This window comes from Dermacentor variabilis, unplaced genomic scaffold, assembly GCF_050947875.1.
Source record: "Dermacentor variabilis isolate Ectoservices unplaced genomic scaffold, ASM5094787v1 scaffold_12, whole genome shotgun sequence".
In the NCBI taxonomy this organism is placed as follows: Eukaryota; Metazoa; Arthropoda; class Arachnida; order Ixodida; family Ixodidae; genus Dermacentor; species Dermacentor variabilis.
Window position 1 is genome coordinate 54443122 of NW_027460280.1, and position 15855 is coordinate 54458976.

General features: G+C 42.0%; 2 protein-coding genes across 2 annotated transcripts in view; one reads left to right on the forward strand and one right to left on the reverse strand.

Annotated features, from left to right (window-relative positions):
- Positions 1-4113, reverse strand: part of Gpat4 (Glycerol-3-phosphate acyltransferase 4) — a 36755-nt gene extending 32642 nt beyond the window's left edge. The window contains exon 1 of the mRNA XM_075677213.1: positions 3846-4113. Within this exon, the coding sequence (XP_075533328.1) occupies positions 3846-4025 (180 nt within the window). The 5' untranslated portion in view covers positions 4026-4113. The remainder of the gene's footprint in view (positions 1-3845) is intronic.
- Positions 4114-4331: 218 nt separating this feature from the next.
- On the forward strand, positions 4332-14844 carry ATPsynE (ATP synthase, subunit E). Its single transcript, XM_075677214.1, has 4 exons — positions 4332-4490; positions 5008-5062; positions 12698-12799; positions 14716-14844. Exons 1-4 carry the CDS (start codon positions 4446-4448, stop codon positions 14769-14771), a joined length of 258 nt encoding a protein of 85 aa, XP_075533329.1. The 5' UTR covers positions 4332-4445; the 3' UTR covers positions 14772-14844.
- The last annotated feature ends 1011 nt before the right edge of the window (positions 14845-15855 follow it).

Below are 15855 nucleotides of genomic sequence, written 5' to 3' on the forward strand. Positions count from 1 at the left end.
CGGGGAATCGAGGGTCTAGGTGCAGTGCACCGTGAATAGGTGCAGAAGGTGCAGAGAAACTTGGCTGAATCGAATAGACCTATTATGCACATCACGATTGTTGTCATGGATTTATACATTTGTGTAAAAATTGGCGTTTGTTTGTGCATTCTGATATTACTTTTTGTTTGTGCTCATATACTTGTACTGTTTGCCCCTTTTTCTAAAAGTCATGTATTTGTATCGGGGAGGCGAGAGCCCGTCAAGCTCGAAACCTAGCTCTTTCTCTCTGCCTTCCACATCCTTGGGATGGAAAATAAAGGCATCATTATTATTATAATAGATTCTTGCCCATGGTGGCTACACTTAAAAAACGCACACACACCTGCGTGCTCAGCAGACATGCTGCACTTTACAGAGCCAACGTGGATGAAATTATTCTGCTCTCCTCAACTACAGCACCCCTTGTAGCACAACTGTAGCTTTAGCGTGACAAATGGTTTGTTTTTTGCTGCCACAAGACCACTAGGGCTCTGGCCATGTAATGGCCCAACGAGATATTGGGCACAAGCTATGCAAGGTGTGCCTGCATGAAATGCAGATGGAAAGCAGCAGGTTAGTTAGACACCCCTTTCCCACTACGGACTCTACTAAAACAATAACGCTAAAATGTATACATACCGACCGAAACTTTTAAAAAACTGAAAAATGACATTTGCAGAAATGTAATGTTGTGTAAAACCGCACAAAAGCAAGTCGGGACAGGAGGAGGGTCCTACCCACATGGCTCCAAAGCCAGTGCCTCTTCACCTGCTCTGTTTCAGAACTTTTCCAAACTTTTGACCTATGTATCAGACACCCTAAGTCTTAATTGCACTAGAATTGAGTTCAATCAGATTGACTTATAATGGCCTTCTGCATCATGCAATGCAACATCATTCGACAGTTGTGAATGCTAAATGCAAACAGTCAGCAAGAAAAACAGCAACAAAGTTTGCTTTCAAATATTTCCATACTTATGAAGTGTAAGGAATGGTTTTAAAGTGTTTCTTTTATTTAGAGGGACTGAGAGGAGGAATAAAACAGTAGGGGTGTGCCAATATTCTAAATTTCAAATATGAGTCTAATAGTTCCTGCTGCACAATTCGTATTCAATTAGAGAATTCACTATTTGAAATTTTCAAATATGCAATTACTTTGAATATATGAGATAAAACACTTACTGGAGTCTCAAGGGAGACAGAAGAATGAATGTAAAATACGTTAGAAATGTTTCTGCTGCGGGATAGCTGCGCATGTTATGCAGGGGCACCAGTTCCTGAGTGAGCGCTAGGGGCAGGTAGCTTCTGCTCCATAATTTCCAGACAATGAATAAGAATGGCTCACTTTTAGGCACCAAACACACGTATTTGTTTCATTTTGATTTTTGGTAAGTCTCACCATGCTTACAAGAATGTGTGGTGCTTTAGCATCACACTAATAAAAATGAAATTAAATTCTGAAGTTTCAAGTACGAAAACCAGAATCTTATTATGAGGCACACTGTAGTGGGGACCTTCATCGAAATGTGGCTGCCACAGCCATGATCAAACCTGCAACCTCAAGCTGAGCAGCGTAACCGTAACACTTAACTCCTTTTGTTGCACACAACACTGTACGGCATCTGGTATCATGCTGTTGCTCACTTTCATTACAGTCATTGCCATGGTGGCCCATGTAACTGAAGGCATTTTTTTCTCATTTACAAGTTCCTCAATTGTCCAGACATATGACTGTGACTGATATTGCATGCATTTGTCAATCTATATGAGCCAAGACCGAGATAATGTAAAACTGCTCCAATTTGTTTTTATTCCAAATCCACCATTAGCCTTCCGTGATAGGACAAAACGGCTCTGGCCTGTGCCATTTTGACCTATCATGGAGGGCTAATGGCAGATTTGGAATAAAAACAGATTCTGCACAAACTTTAAATTTCATGTTATCCAGAAATTAGAAAATATTCTACATTTGGTGGTCGTTTCTCTTGAAGAGTCATATACAATTTGATCAGGAAATTTCATTATTCAAACATCATTAATAACAGATTCTGTGCAAACTTTGAATTTCATGTTATCCAGAAATTAGAAAACATTCTATTTCTGGTGGTCATTTTCCTTGAATATTCACATACAATTTGATTAGGAAATTTCACTATTTTAACACCCTTGACGAAAGATAAACCAATATCTCGTTGGAAAGAAGGGATAACACAGTTCTTAGCTGTCTTTCGTGCTAATCTCTGTCCCAAATAATATGCTGGGCCAACACTTTCTAGTTACTTTCCCAATACACTACTTGCCACAGGTGAAAATATCTGCAATAGTTCATATCAAGCTGCACCAGGTTTACTATTTTAATGCTTAGGCAATGTAGCGCTCAGTGGAATGCCTGAATCTACACAATAGTACTGGATTGTGTTTTACATCAGAGCAGCTAAAGAATGCAACAGCTGCCATAACCTCAGCTTGAAGTTACACCAACAGACCCCCATTGAAACTACAGGGAATCTGAACTGACAGTGGCAGTTCAGCATTTTACTGTTATCGCACAAGTACATGGATATAATGAACTTACTGCAGGATGTTTTATGCTCTCCCCAATATTTCTTTTAATGCATCGACCTACAGATGGGGCTACTATGTTTCGACCGCTTTCGAAATAACAGCGTCAGCTGTCACTAGAGGATGGTAATTGCTTTCTATAAGGCTTACGTTCATGCTATAGAGTACCAATGGGCTAACTCTGGTATGCTTGATACACAGTGCTTACATTTACCGTTGTCAAGCAGAAAGTAAGTGACCTGAAACAAATAAATTCAGCTAAGTGCTCACAATATACAAACATGACATACTATCATAAGAACTTTTGGCAGACACACTAGAATTACAGACGCTCATAAACATGCAACAGGCACAGGAGTTTGATTGCATATTCACCGCGGGTTGCTGTTTAACAAATTATATCTGCTCAGTAAACCGAGCTTTCCTCCGCTCAATCATGTCCAAGTGTACACATTTTTGTACAGTATCGTCGTCCTTTTGCACTGCTAATCTCGAGGGGCTCTTACGATACCAGCGTCTTCATTACGAAATGAATTTTGTTACGTATAAACCGCCGGCGACGCATACGATCGCCAGCCGACAGACCACGCATTGATAAGCAGAAGTACGGAGCATGGTGCGACCTATCGCTAAGTGCACAGGCCACTCGCTATAACCTCGCTTCTTGTTTCTCACTTTAGTGGGCGCAGACGCAACCGGTGCGCAGCACCGCTTCCTGCGAGAACTATGACGACTTGCAGATTAATTAATAGTTGAGGCGCGTGTGCTCAGCAACAAGCCGGTGGAAAAACATCCACCAATACTTAATTTCGTTCCCTACTGGAATTGTCACCACTCCGTTAGGTTGGCCAGATGTCTGGAGATGCAGCCGCGAGCGTATAAATAGCTGTAGAAGTGCCAGAAACGCAACTTCTCACAGAAGTAACAGTTCTCACACTGCGCAGTTCTACCAGCCAGCGGTAAATACACGAGTATGCGGTAAACTAGGTAAATATAGCGCAAGACGCACTAACAAAACGCGAAGTGCCGTTATAATATGTCCCGCCACAGCATCTCGAAGAGTTCACGCACACCTTTGATGAGCGAGACAGGTTAGCTAGTTGCGATAAGCAGACCACATGTTACTACCAGGTCAGTGTGTGCCGACCGGCGAACAGTCCGAAAAATACAGTGAACAGCAAACCGGGCAAGCCTAAAGGCTCTAAGCAAACTAGAGATACAGCAAGGCAATGAAAAATGCGCTAACGAAACTTGAAAACTTACCTCAAACAGTTTCAGGAGACACCTTATGTACTGCTTTCTTATCCCAAGGCTGGTGTTTGTTACTGATAAAAAAAATAACAGGAGCAACACGGAGGACGTGCAGGTGACAAACAAATGAAAAGGATGTGACAAATGCCATAATATTGTCGAGATCGCGCGAGACATAAATATCATCGCCATTCAATTTGCCGATCTGTTGCCTTCTCTTGCCTATCCCCCCACGGCTCCCTCAGACGTGCGTGCTTGGTGCTGTTGATGCGATACACCGCGGTTGCGGCGGTTGTGCGCTCTTCGATCCCAAGACTGTAGTCGAGATGAGCCATAAAATAGTAACAAAAATAAATAATTAAGATTTCAAATATATGATATTTCAATTGTATTTGTAGTCATCTAAATAACTTAATCTTATTTTTTCTCAAGCGTATTATTTATCAATTTTAGCCGTCTTGCAGCGCCATTGTGAGGAAATTTTGATATGCTCGCGAGCTAGCCCTTTGCGGCCTTAGCAGGCTTTTCTCCATCGGCCGGGCCCGGTTTTTAAGTCCGTCTTCGTTAAAAACTTTCCGGTGAATTGAGCTGTCTATTTCAAGCAAAGAAAACATGGTTGAGTTAGCCCCTCCAGTTTCTGTGTCACCTTTCATCAGGGTAATTACTTCTTTTGCCATAACCTAACCGTGTTTAATACCGTGTAAGCATGCCTTCAGGACATCAGAGGTCAAACGATAGGTCTCTTTCTACTGATTGATGATGTGACTTCTTAGCTCGCACAAAAAAATAAATGTGAATTTAAGATCACCCCGATGCCTTTCGCGCTTGATGCAGCGATAGTTTCGCCAGTTATGCATTCTTAAACGTTGCTTTCTGTTGGTGTCGGCGTAAGTCCATGAGCTCATAGGCTCATGGCTCGCATAAGCAAGCTTATGTATTTTAGGTTTATGTGCTTATGTCTTGTTACATTCTAAAAATTGATAGTGTGGGTGTGTGTTGCCTTGCTATCTTCAAAGTCTCCGCTGAGAAGGCGAATGCTTTCTTTTGTGTCTATGTATGAACAGTACATCTTGAGAAAACGTAGAAGTCTGATAAATGTGACCGTTCATGTGAAGCATTGTGTACGTAATTGTTGAGCAGCACATGTCTTTTACTTATTTTTGACCCTTTGCAGGCCTGCCGGTGGGGTTTCCTAACCGCTGGAATTTTTTATGGAGCCTTTAACTACAGTGAGTTTACTTCGCGAAGTCCAGTGCACGTTGTCTAAAGTCATTTATTCGATAAGAATCAATCGTACTGCCCCTACCGCTGTGGCTCTTGCAAGGATCTTTGCATTTCTGCTCGTTCTGTAGTCGTGTAGTCGTTACTGGTGTTCGCAATACCCCATTTATTGCATGAATTGAATGCACCACTCGCGTTTTTACATTTAGCGTCATCGTCTGCCTATTCATTAGATGTATATAATTTTCTTAGAAGAATGCATTGTATATAATTTTCTTAGAAGAATGCATTCACTGGCTGGTTACATTACATTCAAGCGGAAAAGTGAAATATTTTATTTTGCAGACTGTCCCCCTCCCAGTTTCCTGTAGCCTTTACAATACATTTCAAATGCGTGCCAGTTTTCCTTAAAAGTTCAGTTTCGCTGAAATTTTTAGCTTACTACCAGCCTTCATTTATTATATTGTTCCACTATTGGTGACAAAGCTGTTTGTTAGAGCCATGGCAGGTTCTCATTCAGTGCTTATCTATTGGGGAATGTTTAATCAAGACTGAATCAGTGTGAATACTTTCCAACACAGTCTTGCAAAGTATTCATTTGTATTAATCGCTTACCTTAAACAAGTTGACAGTATCATTGTGATAACTGTCGCCAAGTCATTTGTAATGCCCTGGTTACATGGAGCACTTGAAGTTGTGATTAATATCGATGGGGCTCAATCGACTGTGTGTGGTGCTTTGAACATCTGTTGATCATTTGCATTCGTGTTGGTAAACTAAGCTACAGCCACAGCAGAGAACTCATGAAATACCTTGTTAGTTCAGTAGACAGCAGCATGTATAAAAAAATTTCACCGGGGGCAGTGGAGCCTAAAAGCTGTGCATCATTCCTGCTTAGAGTGCAGGAAATGTGCATGCAAGCCATTTGTCATTTTTTCTTGTCACATCACAAGAAAAACGTAGGGGTTGGTCCTTTGATACAGGCATAAACCATGGAGGCACATGGCTTGTGCTCCAGTGTCTGCCAACTGCAGGTGCTGGCAAGAACAGCTCTTTCTACTTCTCAATAAGCTAGAAGGTACATGAACTACTTGATGCATCTTGATTTCATTTAGAAAACTCTCATACAGGGCATGGTGCCTTCTTGGAATTGCAATACAATTCTCAGCCCTGTCATTTATTATAAATCATTTAAGAATATGCAAGTCCGTATTGACAAGTTTGCATGGTCATACCATTTAAGCCGATAAACAATTTGTGGTATGCTCAATGTTTAAAAGAACTTGAAAGTCCCGTTGAATTTTCCCGACTTATGTTTGTTTAAAATGCTCATACAACTTCTATACAATGTCTGTTCAACTACAAGGGGGGCAAATCAGAAAGTCTTTGCCCCTATCTTTTATTAGCCAAAGTAAGGTACATACAGGTAATTACAAATATGTACTATTCTACATGCCTTACACTATTTTTCCACACAATCCCCACACCGGTTCAGACATTTATCCCATCGCAGCACTGAATTTGAGGTGCCCCTGTGGCAGCTGACTATGGAACCACCGTGGAACTGCTGTTTCGGCTTCATGGCCTTTTGTGGACTTTCAACACCACCAACTCACACTTCTCAAAGCTAGACACATTTCCCATGTGTGGGATGCATTTCCCATGCTGCGGAGCTACTGGCAGATAAGGCCAGGCCGGTCCAAGAATGGTCCACTGCTGGGAATGGATATGTTGACTTTGCATTCACAGCCGTAATTTGGCTAAAAAAATATAGGGGCAAGAACTTTCTGGTTTGCCCTTGTATGTACAGCTTCTGCTTCTATACAGTCTTAGCCGCATTGTTTTATTCACCAGTTCCTTCTTGAATTTTCACGCAGTAATACACTGCAATTGTTTTTGCTTCTGTTTTCTTTAGGGGGGGGATGGGGGGGCATAACAAAATAAGCAACCCAACCATCACCAGAAATGCACTCTAGCCTGCTTTCCTGCATGTAACATTTGACTGCATAAATGTGTACAGTCAAAGGCCTTTATAACGAAGTGCTCGGGACCTCCAAAATCCTTTGTTATACGGGCTGCTTTGCTGTAAAGGTCGCGTACCATACTGCTTGCAGTAGCGCAGGCTATGCATGTCCAACAAAAGAAAACCTTATTTAACATAAAATCAATACAGGCTGTAAAATAACTGGATAATTATTTGTGCACACTTTGTCTAACAGACTATATGACTGCATCCAAACCTTAATTATTGCCCCTAGGGGTTCACAGTATGCTCCTCGGTACAACACAGGGGCTAGCAAAGTAAAGGGAAGTGGATCGTCGACTGCTGCTACCGCCTCCCTTGCCGTCAAAATTCTTGGTTCACTTACAAGATCTTTGCCACTGTTGCCTCCATTGATTTTTGTGTCCTTTCCACTTTAGATGGCTCAGGGATGGAAGTGCTGCGCCAGTTGTGCCATCTTATGCCAAACCATCGAGCTGTGCCAACCTGCGCCAAAACACTAATTTCAATTGAAGTTGGCAAATTTAGCAGGATATACATGTTCAGTTGTAACCACACAGCCATAAACATGCATTGGCTAGCCCTTAGTTCTGCAGTTCAAGCCTAAGCAATCCGTTTCAGCATCGGCGTCCTTGTAGTGTGGGGGTGTTTGGTGGCATAATTGTGGTTAAGCCACAAGAAAATGAAAACCGTTTTGTGATGATTTGAACTGGCACTCATTTCGTGGGGCACTCGGGAGGGAGAGCTGCGTTGAATGTATAAGGTCGTGCAGCCTGCTCAGCTTGTAGCCCATCAGTTTTATAATTTTAGTGTTTGATTTTACGTGCTGCTGGTACATCTGCATCGATTAATGGCGAATGCTGTGCATGTGACGTTCTAAATTTATTTCGCACGTCCACAATGTCTGGTTACTGGGATGATAGTGTGGCACGCCGACAAACAACCTGCTTGCTTTCACAAAACTTCTTGGTCACAAATATCCAATGGCAACCGTAATCGTCGCTCAAATTTGCACACAGGCTGCACTATTTTCCTCCAGGCCACACCACACAAAATCAGGCTCCTGCCACCGTAGAATGCAAACCAAAGATGTAAAGTTTCATATTCAGTCAACCTTAGTGGCCAGATTGCGGTCATAATTAAACATTTGGCGAAACTGCAAACCTCTGAAATTGTGTTCGTGACAACAATGTTCACGATGCGACGAGCACAGATTGAGCTTAAAAATTTTAATGAACCATCATTCGGTGCACAAAATATCAGATGCCATTTTACGTTGGCTTTATGGTGCCTGTGACAGAACCATGAATAAGCCCGAATCGAGCTTATTCAAAATAGTGGTCGATTATGCAAACCGGAAAGCCAGTGAACATTTTCATCCCCTCACTGTTTTCAAAAATATCTTGGAGCTTTTTCTCGGCAAGCGATGTGAAATATTGGCAAACATGCAATAACCAGTGTGTCACTTCACATTTATTCTGCTGTATTCTGCTATCTTGACTGAAACCAGCTGTGACCGTGACATCACTTGTGCACACCAAAGGTTGCATTAATCTGTATGCAGACCTCATCAAATAGGGACACTGGGAACAAGTGGCCGTGATTTTTTCTCGCTGCGTCAGCAGTTTTTCACGTGCATCTTCAGCCCCTATTGAATGTGAAGTAACGAGCTCTAGTGACTTTGGAAATCAAACCAGTACAAGACCGTGACCCACATTTGCATGTTCGTAATATACAATATGCACTGATGACAATGTTTACATCTGAGACCACTTATATTACTAGTGCGGGCACATGTAACATGGATTTTAAAAAATTCGCAGGCTTTTTCTTTTTTTGTTGGAAGAAAGGACCACACAAGACCTAGGTTGCTATATACGCTGTTATCGGTCATTTATTGGCATATTCCACAACATTTGCATTGGCAACTTATTGAATAAGTAAGGTAATAAATGTTAGCGCTGTCCTGTGTCCTTGTCATGTCCCTGTCATTTTGAATTGCGTGAAAGGCTTTGCCATTGTGAGTAAACCGTACCAACTAGCCCAATGATCAGCCTTAATAAATGTTAGTTCATTAAAATTAAATATTAGTTGCTTGTTCACAATGAAAAAAAAAAAGAAAACTCAACTAGCTACAAAACAAACTTGTCAGTGCTGTTCACGAAAAGCCCTCGGTTATATTTTCTTGGCCACATTTAGTTGGCACATACGGTATGTAATTTAATGTTGGTTTCTGAGAAACCTGTATAGGCTTCCTTTGTAGCTTCATGCTGCAGTCAGGTGGATGATCATTATTCCCTATCATCAATTTTGCTCGCCTTGCGGGCTTCTGCAGAACTGATCTTTTGTAACCTTATAGTATTCTGCAAAGTTATGTAAGGAACACAATTTCTTCACATGCCTGTATTTCTCTCATATTGACATTTATCAAGCTGCTCCAAAACGTACAATTCATGTTACAAACCTGCTTCAAAGTGCAAAATTTGCTGCTCCCAGAGCTGCTCCAAAACTTCCTTGGCCACTTCCATCCCTGATAGCTTTGAAGATGATGTTGGTAATCAGTTAAGATTACACCTTCATGTCATCAACTGCGACGCATTCATCAGTTGTCACACCTGTTTATGCATTACCATAAGCAGCATATGAGTTGAGTGATCCTTGGAGCAGTGCAGCAGGACTACTAGTGATATCGGCATGCTTGCCAAGTACGTCGCTAGCACTAACATTAGCGCTGGTGCAGAGCAGACCTTGAAGTCTGCGGAGGGTACTGGTGGTACCAATATATGTGGTGTTCATTGTAGAGGGACAAATCAACTGCCATAGACGCCCGAGTTCCTTTATTGTACAGGCAAATTCATTGCTGCCTTCACAATATATACAAAAGGTAGGAATTCAGCTGGTACATGATCAATCCTTCATTATATAGGTCATTTCACTGGAGAGGCATATGACTGTACATGGCTTTTATATATGGGTCTATATGTACATTGTAGAAGCAGGTTAAGTTTTCTTCAAAGGGATGTAACACTATGTTTTCTTCCCGGCAGTGTCATCTTTTGATGTTTTTGAAAGTGCAAATATATGCCTACAACAGCTTTTATGGAATTCGTTGATTCCCCCTCTCCCCTTGTAGGCTGCTTGTGTAAAGTTGCTGCTTTTAATCTGTGGCTATGCTTTGTCCACTCCGTCAATCTTGCTGGGACATAAAAGTGCAACGCTAAATCCATTTCAACTGTTCAGGAGTCCGTTGGCATTTACTAGCAGAGACATGGAGACCAGACATATTGATTTTCATGCCAAAGCCTCAGTGTTGGTACCTCAGTGTGACATCATCAATTTCACTGTCTTCTCGCATTTTGGCCTAAAGTTTTGCGCGCATAAAGTTTTTAAAATTTGCTAGGCTTACTTGGCTTCCTTAGAATGCAATGTACCAGGTCGTCAAGGTAAATCACGAAAATTTACTATACAAAAAGAACATCTAAAATAAAAGGGAGAGATCAGTGTATATATTTGTACATTGTACAGAGTTAGAAAAAAACCTCGTCAAATGGAGCTAGTCAATGTAACCTCCATAAGCTGCCACAACCTTCTCAAGCCTAGACCTGAAATGGCTCCAGGCATGCTTCACCTCCTCTCTGTCCAGGTTCATGATCACCTGCTTTATGAATTCCTTCAGGGCATTCTTGGTATTGTGGTGTTCTGCACTGACCTTTGCCTCAACGACGCCCATATGTAGCAGTCAAGCGGGTTACAGTCGGGGCTGGAAGGGGGCCGCAAGTTGTGCAATTAGTGGTAGGGCACGTTATTATAATGCCACTGTTGTCTTCCTTGCCTTATGTGCCAGAGCTGAGTCCTACTGGAATATGTACTTTCTTCCAGTAGCCACCTTGTCCATTCAGGACACCCGCCGTGGTTGCTCAGTGGCTACGGTGTTGGGCTGCTGAGCACGAGGTCGCGGGATCGAATCCCAGCCACGGCGGCCGCATTTCGATGGGGGCGAAATGCGAAAACACCCGTGTGCTTAGATTTAGGTGCATGTTAAAGAACCCCAGGTGGTCAAAATTTCCGGAGTCCTCCACTGCGTGCCTCATAATCAGAAAGTGGTTTTGGCACGTAAAACCCCAAATATTATTATTATTATCCATTCAGGACTTCACAGCCATCTCCAACAAGTTGACATAGCTGTCCGAACTCACCCTCATATCATCCTTGAAAAAATGGGGCGCCATGATGTCACCCTCAGTGCTCACCACATTCAGCAGCATCACAGAGGCAGCAAATTTGGCGTGCATGGCGGTTGTTACGTCAGCCACATTCAGGCATATTTAGAGGTCATTTTGGCTGTTCACCATCCTGTCTTAAAAGTTAAGTACATTTTGCCCAGGAAGAACCTGAGAAAGCGAGCGCTAGTGTGCTTCAGGTCGTTCAGGAGAGCCTGGGTGTTCACCTTCCTTTAGAGCTTGTTCTTCTCAGTTAACAGTTGGTAGTTTTTTATTATAAAGAATGTCTACTGTAGGTGTTCACGTACTGCCTAGCTGATTGTGGACTTTGCCACACCCATTGCTTTTGCGAGGCCGTTCATGCTGAGCCCAGGGTCTTAATCAATTTTCTTCTTCAATCACTGGGAGAATGCTGCTGTTGTTTTGCTATCTATTGCTTTCTGTGCTTGGCTCGGTCCACAGTGACATACATCTTTCTGTATGGTGCATTCTGTGAAAGTCTTAGCATTGCTGTGCACTTGTTTTTGTTGTAGCCATGCCATGCGATAATTTGCTGGGGTGTCTTCCCAGCGTGAAGTGATTGAAATATTATCGCCCTTCTGTCATATTTGCAGCTCTTCGTTGAGCAAGACAGGACTTGCTTATTGTCCTGTGATTCGTTGTGAATGTTGTTGCAGCCTAGGGCAAATGTGTCCTGTTACTTTCGCTACGTTGTTGCGAGCCTGAATGTGAAAAAGCTCCAGATTTATCTAGACAACTGAGTACTTAACTGATCAACAATGAACTGTACCCTAGCACTATTAGTTGCTAAAATCCATAACATCAAAGTGAGTCTGCAGGAGTTTCAAAATGAAAGTGCCATCTGCCATACGTTTTTGCACATTTTGTACCTTATGAAGCCTGCTCTTATGGTAAGAGCTGCTGTTTTGTTACTGCTTTAGCTCAATTTAGTAAAGCTTCTCAACTCTGTGTTCCTCTTTAGTGCCCCTTTAGGAGTGTGACCATAAACAAAACAAAGTAGTCCTGAAAGGACAAGGACAAATGGCTAATGTGGTAAAAATGCTAAGCATTTTTAGTGTGGCTCATTTAGTTGGTGTGGGTATTTGATTGGGCTGCCTTGTTCAACCACACGTGGACAGGATTTCGAAGTGTTCTTCAAACTAATTGACAGTTTCTTTTATGTTATTCTTCTAATGCTACAAGTGCTGCTTTATTAGCCCTTGTATTCTTCTGTTAGTTTTGTTTTTACCACTACTGCATGGTGCCATTCTTGTCACTTGCATAAGACTTTTTTTCCCATGTCATATCTCTTATTGAATAAAACTTGATTCTCTGCTGCCAAAGCATCTAATCTGCAATGTGGCCATTTCAGTTGATGGCTTGCAACTTTGAGAGCAATTTCTTGCTATTTTCATCTACAGGGCGACTGTCTCGCAAGGAAACAAAGATTCGCGAGTATGAAGCCCAGCAGATGGAGATGCTCAAGTCCAAGAAGGAAGCAGAGAAAAAGAAACTACAAAGGGGTAACAACTTTCTTCTCTAAGCACCATGGAAACAGGGGGAATGTGACATATTGTGAACATCACGAATGAATGAAACACAGGGCCAGTTTAATGCAATTCCTTCAAGTTATTTTATTCCTTTATCATCCACAGCTCATGACTAGCCAATCTTGGTGATAATCTAGGTAGGGTGGCACTTAAACTGCTGACAAAGCATGAAAAAGAAAATAATTGGAAGAGAATCATTACATTATACCGACCCTCTACATACTTAAAGCTTTGAGCTTTAAACCACCTCCTGAACTTGGAACTTTTTGTATGTAGAGCACAGAGCTGTGAATGTTGTAGCCAGGTTTTGTAGTTATATGTGGGATGAGCAGCTATCAAGTAGCATCACATAAAGATAGCTCCCCTTGTTCTCGAAGATAGGGTTTCTCCTCTCTCGTTTTAGAGCTGTGCGCTGACTGCCAGCAGATACCATGTATCAGCAGCCCATAGACATCGTGCATTGGGTGATCATTTTAGACCACAGATCACTCACGCACATTCTTCCAGATCTGTCACGGATAATGCAAAAATGGTGGTCATTGATGCGTTTGCCCGTCCTATTGCCACTTCTTTGTAACTCTCAAGCATCTTTGTCAGGGGTCCATCTTGAAATGGTACTATAAGCGTGCCTTGTAGAGAAAAGTGTGATAGACAGGACATAGCTACTGGCACCAAGCTAAGGGAAGTGGATGAGCTGAGGGTGAAGGGGGAATGTAAACGTTGCACTCCTGATATCTTCAAAAAGGGAGAAAATTGTCATCTGACTGTAGCACATGCTACAAGAGAAACCCTACAGGTTTCTTAGCTTCACAGTTCAAGGAAAATTCATCCTGATACAGGATGACAAATTTTTTTCCCTCCATGAACTTTCCTCCATCTTACGGGCTTCCGCAGAGCTGATTTGCCTGATATCCCTGTTTATGTTAGGTTCTTTTCAGAAATTCAGTTAGGAATATATTTCTTCAATGGTGCCACACTCATTCCGTGTGTCACTCAGGATTGAGAAAAGGTGTTCAAGGCTCCTTTAAGTTTTCAAAAAACTGATGCACCAAGAAATGTGAATTTATTCACTGCCTTAGCATGCAGCTGAAAGTCGGGATATATGCTGCAGCCCTGTGTATGCCAATGATGCTTACACTCAAACCCAGGCTATGTGCTCAGGATGCTAAATAATTAAGTTCCTTTCATAAGTTGCATGGTAGTACATGCTTTCAGGGATGATAAACAGACCAGTGTCATGTGCACCTCATGTAACTCTGTAACACTGGGCATATTGAACAGTTTAAAAGCCTTGCAGTATATTGCTACACCATGTAAAATGTGCCTGAGCTTGTTTTTTCCTGCTGTTAGCTGTAGTTGCATGTTTTATCATTAGGGCCTCTGCATTTGTATTTTGCATGCTCTGCTTTCTTGAATTGGCATTTTTCACAAAGAAATGGCACCACCACAGTGATAGCTGGAAACTGCCTTGTGTGCTCATTGCAAAGGCACTACATGAACTCTTGCCATTTTACACTCGGGGTGCTGTGGAAAGTGTGATCATCCTTTTGACAGATGAGATAGTAATGGTTGGTACAGGTAAATGCCATGAAATATGGGCACATGTAGCGTGCCTCTTTTAGCCACATGTAATAAGGCAAGGGGAGTTGGACATTCCGAATTCTTGTGTGTCAAAGACGAAATGCAAAAAATATATAGGGAAACTTATGGGACAGTGCTGAGCTGAAAATGAACAAACCACGTGTCTGCTTCACTCCACTTTAAGAATGTTTACTCTCTTTTGTTGAGTTTGTTGCACCATTTGTACCCTCCACAAAATGGCTGGTTGACAGTCTGCTGTGCCCTTGCTGCAGTAGGAAGGTAGCCATCATTCTTTGTTGTTTTTCCAGAGGAAATGATCAACCTGGCGAAAGACGTTGGTGTTCCAGTCCCTCCCAACTTCTGAGAAGCGTGTGGCCTATATTCTCAGGTTCCCATAGTTGTGTCATACTGAAGCATTAAAAACTGTTTTATTTAGACTGCTGTGTTACCACTCTTCATTGACTTTTTGGAGTGCTGTCTTTGTGTGAAATGCACTCTCCTTCCTTAGTGCCATCTCTGACTTGTCCATTTGAGTACTCCTCACAGTTGGATGGTAATTTTATCCACAATGTATCCAAAACAGCTATAATGGCTTTTGTACTGAATCCAGATCTGCACGTATCTGGCAAGCTGAGGGACTGTTCTTGCATAGACAGATCCACCATCTTTTGAAAATAGTCAAAGCAGCTATTCACCCATAGCAAAAGCTGCACTGCTATGTACATACTGCATTCACTGCTGTCACTACTGACCTTTCTGTGTCTGCATTGAAATTTTACTTTGTGGGGGAAATTTAACACATTCATGCTGATACAGATAGTGGGTTGCATGACTGAATGATTTGAAGTTTGTCGCTAATTCCTTAACGCATTTCACCCCTTGCAGTAACAAAATAATCTTGTGAGAAATTCGCAAGGAAAGTTCTTTATTTACTTGAATAAAACCGCTTGTTTTTCCTTCATGCCCATAATGGCCAGTGTAGGGAAGTCTGCTTAGATTCAAAGCAAAATGTTGCGAAGACTAGGCAAAATATGTAGTTTTTGCACTAATGAAATTTGGAAATAAACAATCCTAAGCATTTAAAGTGCAGAAAAAACTGTATGGCTGATAAGATGAACTGCTACTCAACATCACCATATTCCGTAATGGTCATTCGTGCTGTCGCTATATGTGGAACCCGCCGATGTGGCTTAGTGGCTATGGTGTTGCACTGCTAAGCACGAAGTTGTGGGATCAAATCCCAGCCACGACGGCTACATTTCGATCGGGGCAAAATGCAAATATGCTGATTACCGTGCATTATGGGCGCATTAAAGAACCCCAGATGGTCGAAGTTAATCGAGAGTCCCACAGCGTGCCTCGTAATCAGATCGTGGTTTTATCACGTCAAACCCCAGAATACATATTTTCTTTTTTTAATATGTGGAGCCGTTCATGCTGTCATCCAA

Bases quoted from the DNA above. Each gene is read 5' to 3' on its own strand.
- ATPsynE (XM_075677214.1), top strand. From the start codon at position 4,446: ATGGTTGAGTTAGCCCCTCCAGTTTCTGTGTCACCTTTCATCAGG. The intron at 4,491-5,007 runs GTAATTACTTCT...GACCCTTTGCAG, and splicing joins CTGTGTCACCTTTCATCAGG to GCCTGCCGGTGGGGTTTCCT. The intron at 5,063-12,697 runs GTGAGTTTACTT...TTTCATCTACAG, and splicing joins TTATGGAGCCTTTAACTACA to GGCGACTGTCTCGCAAGGAA.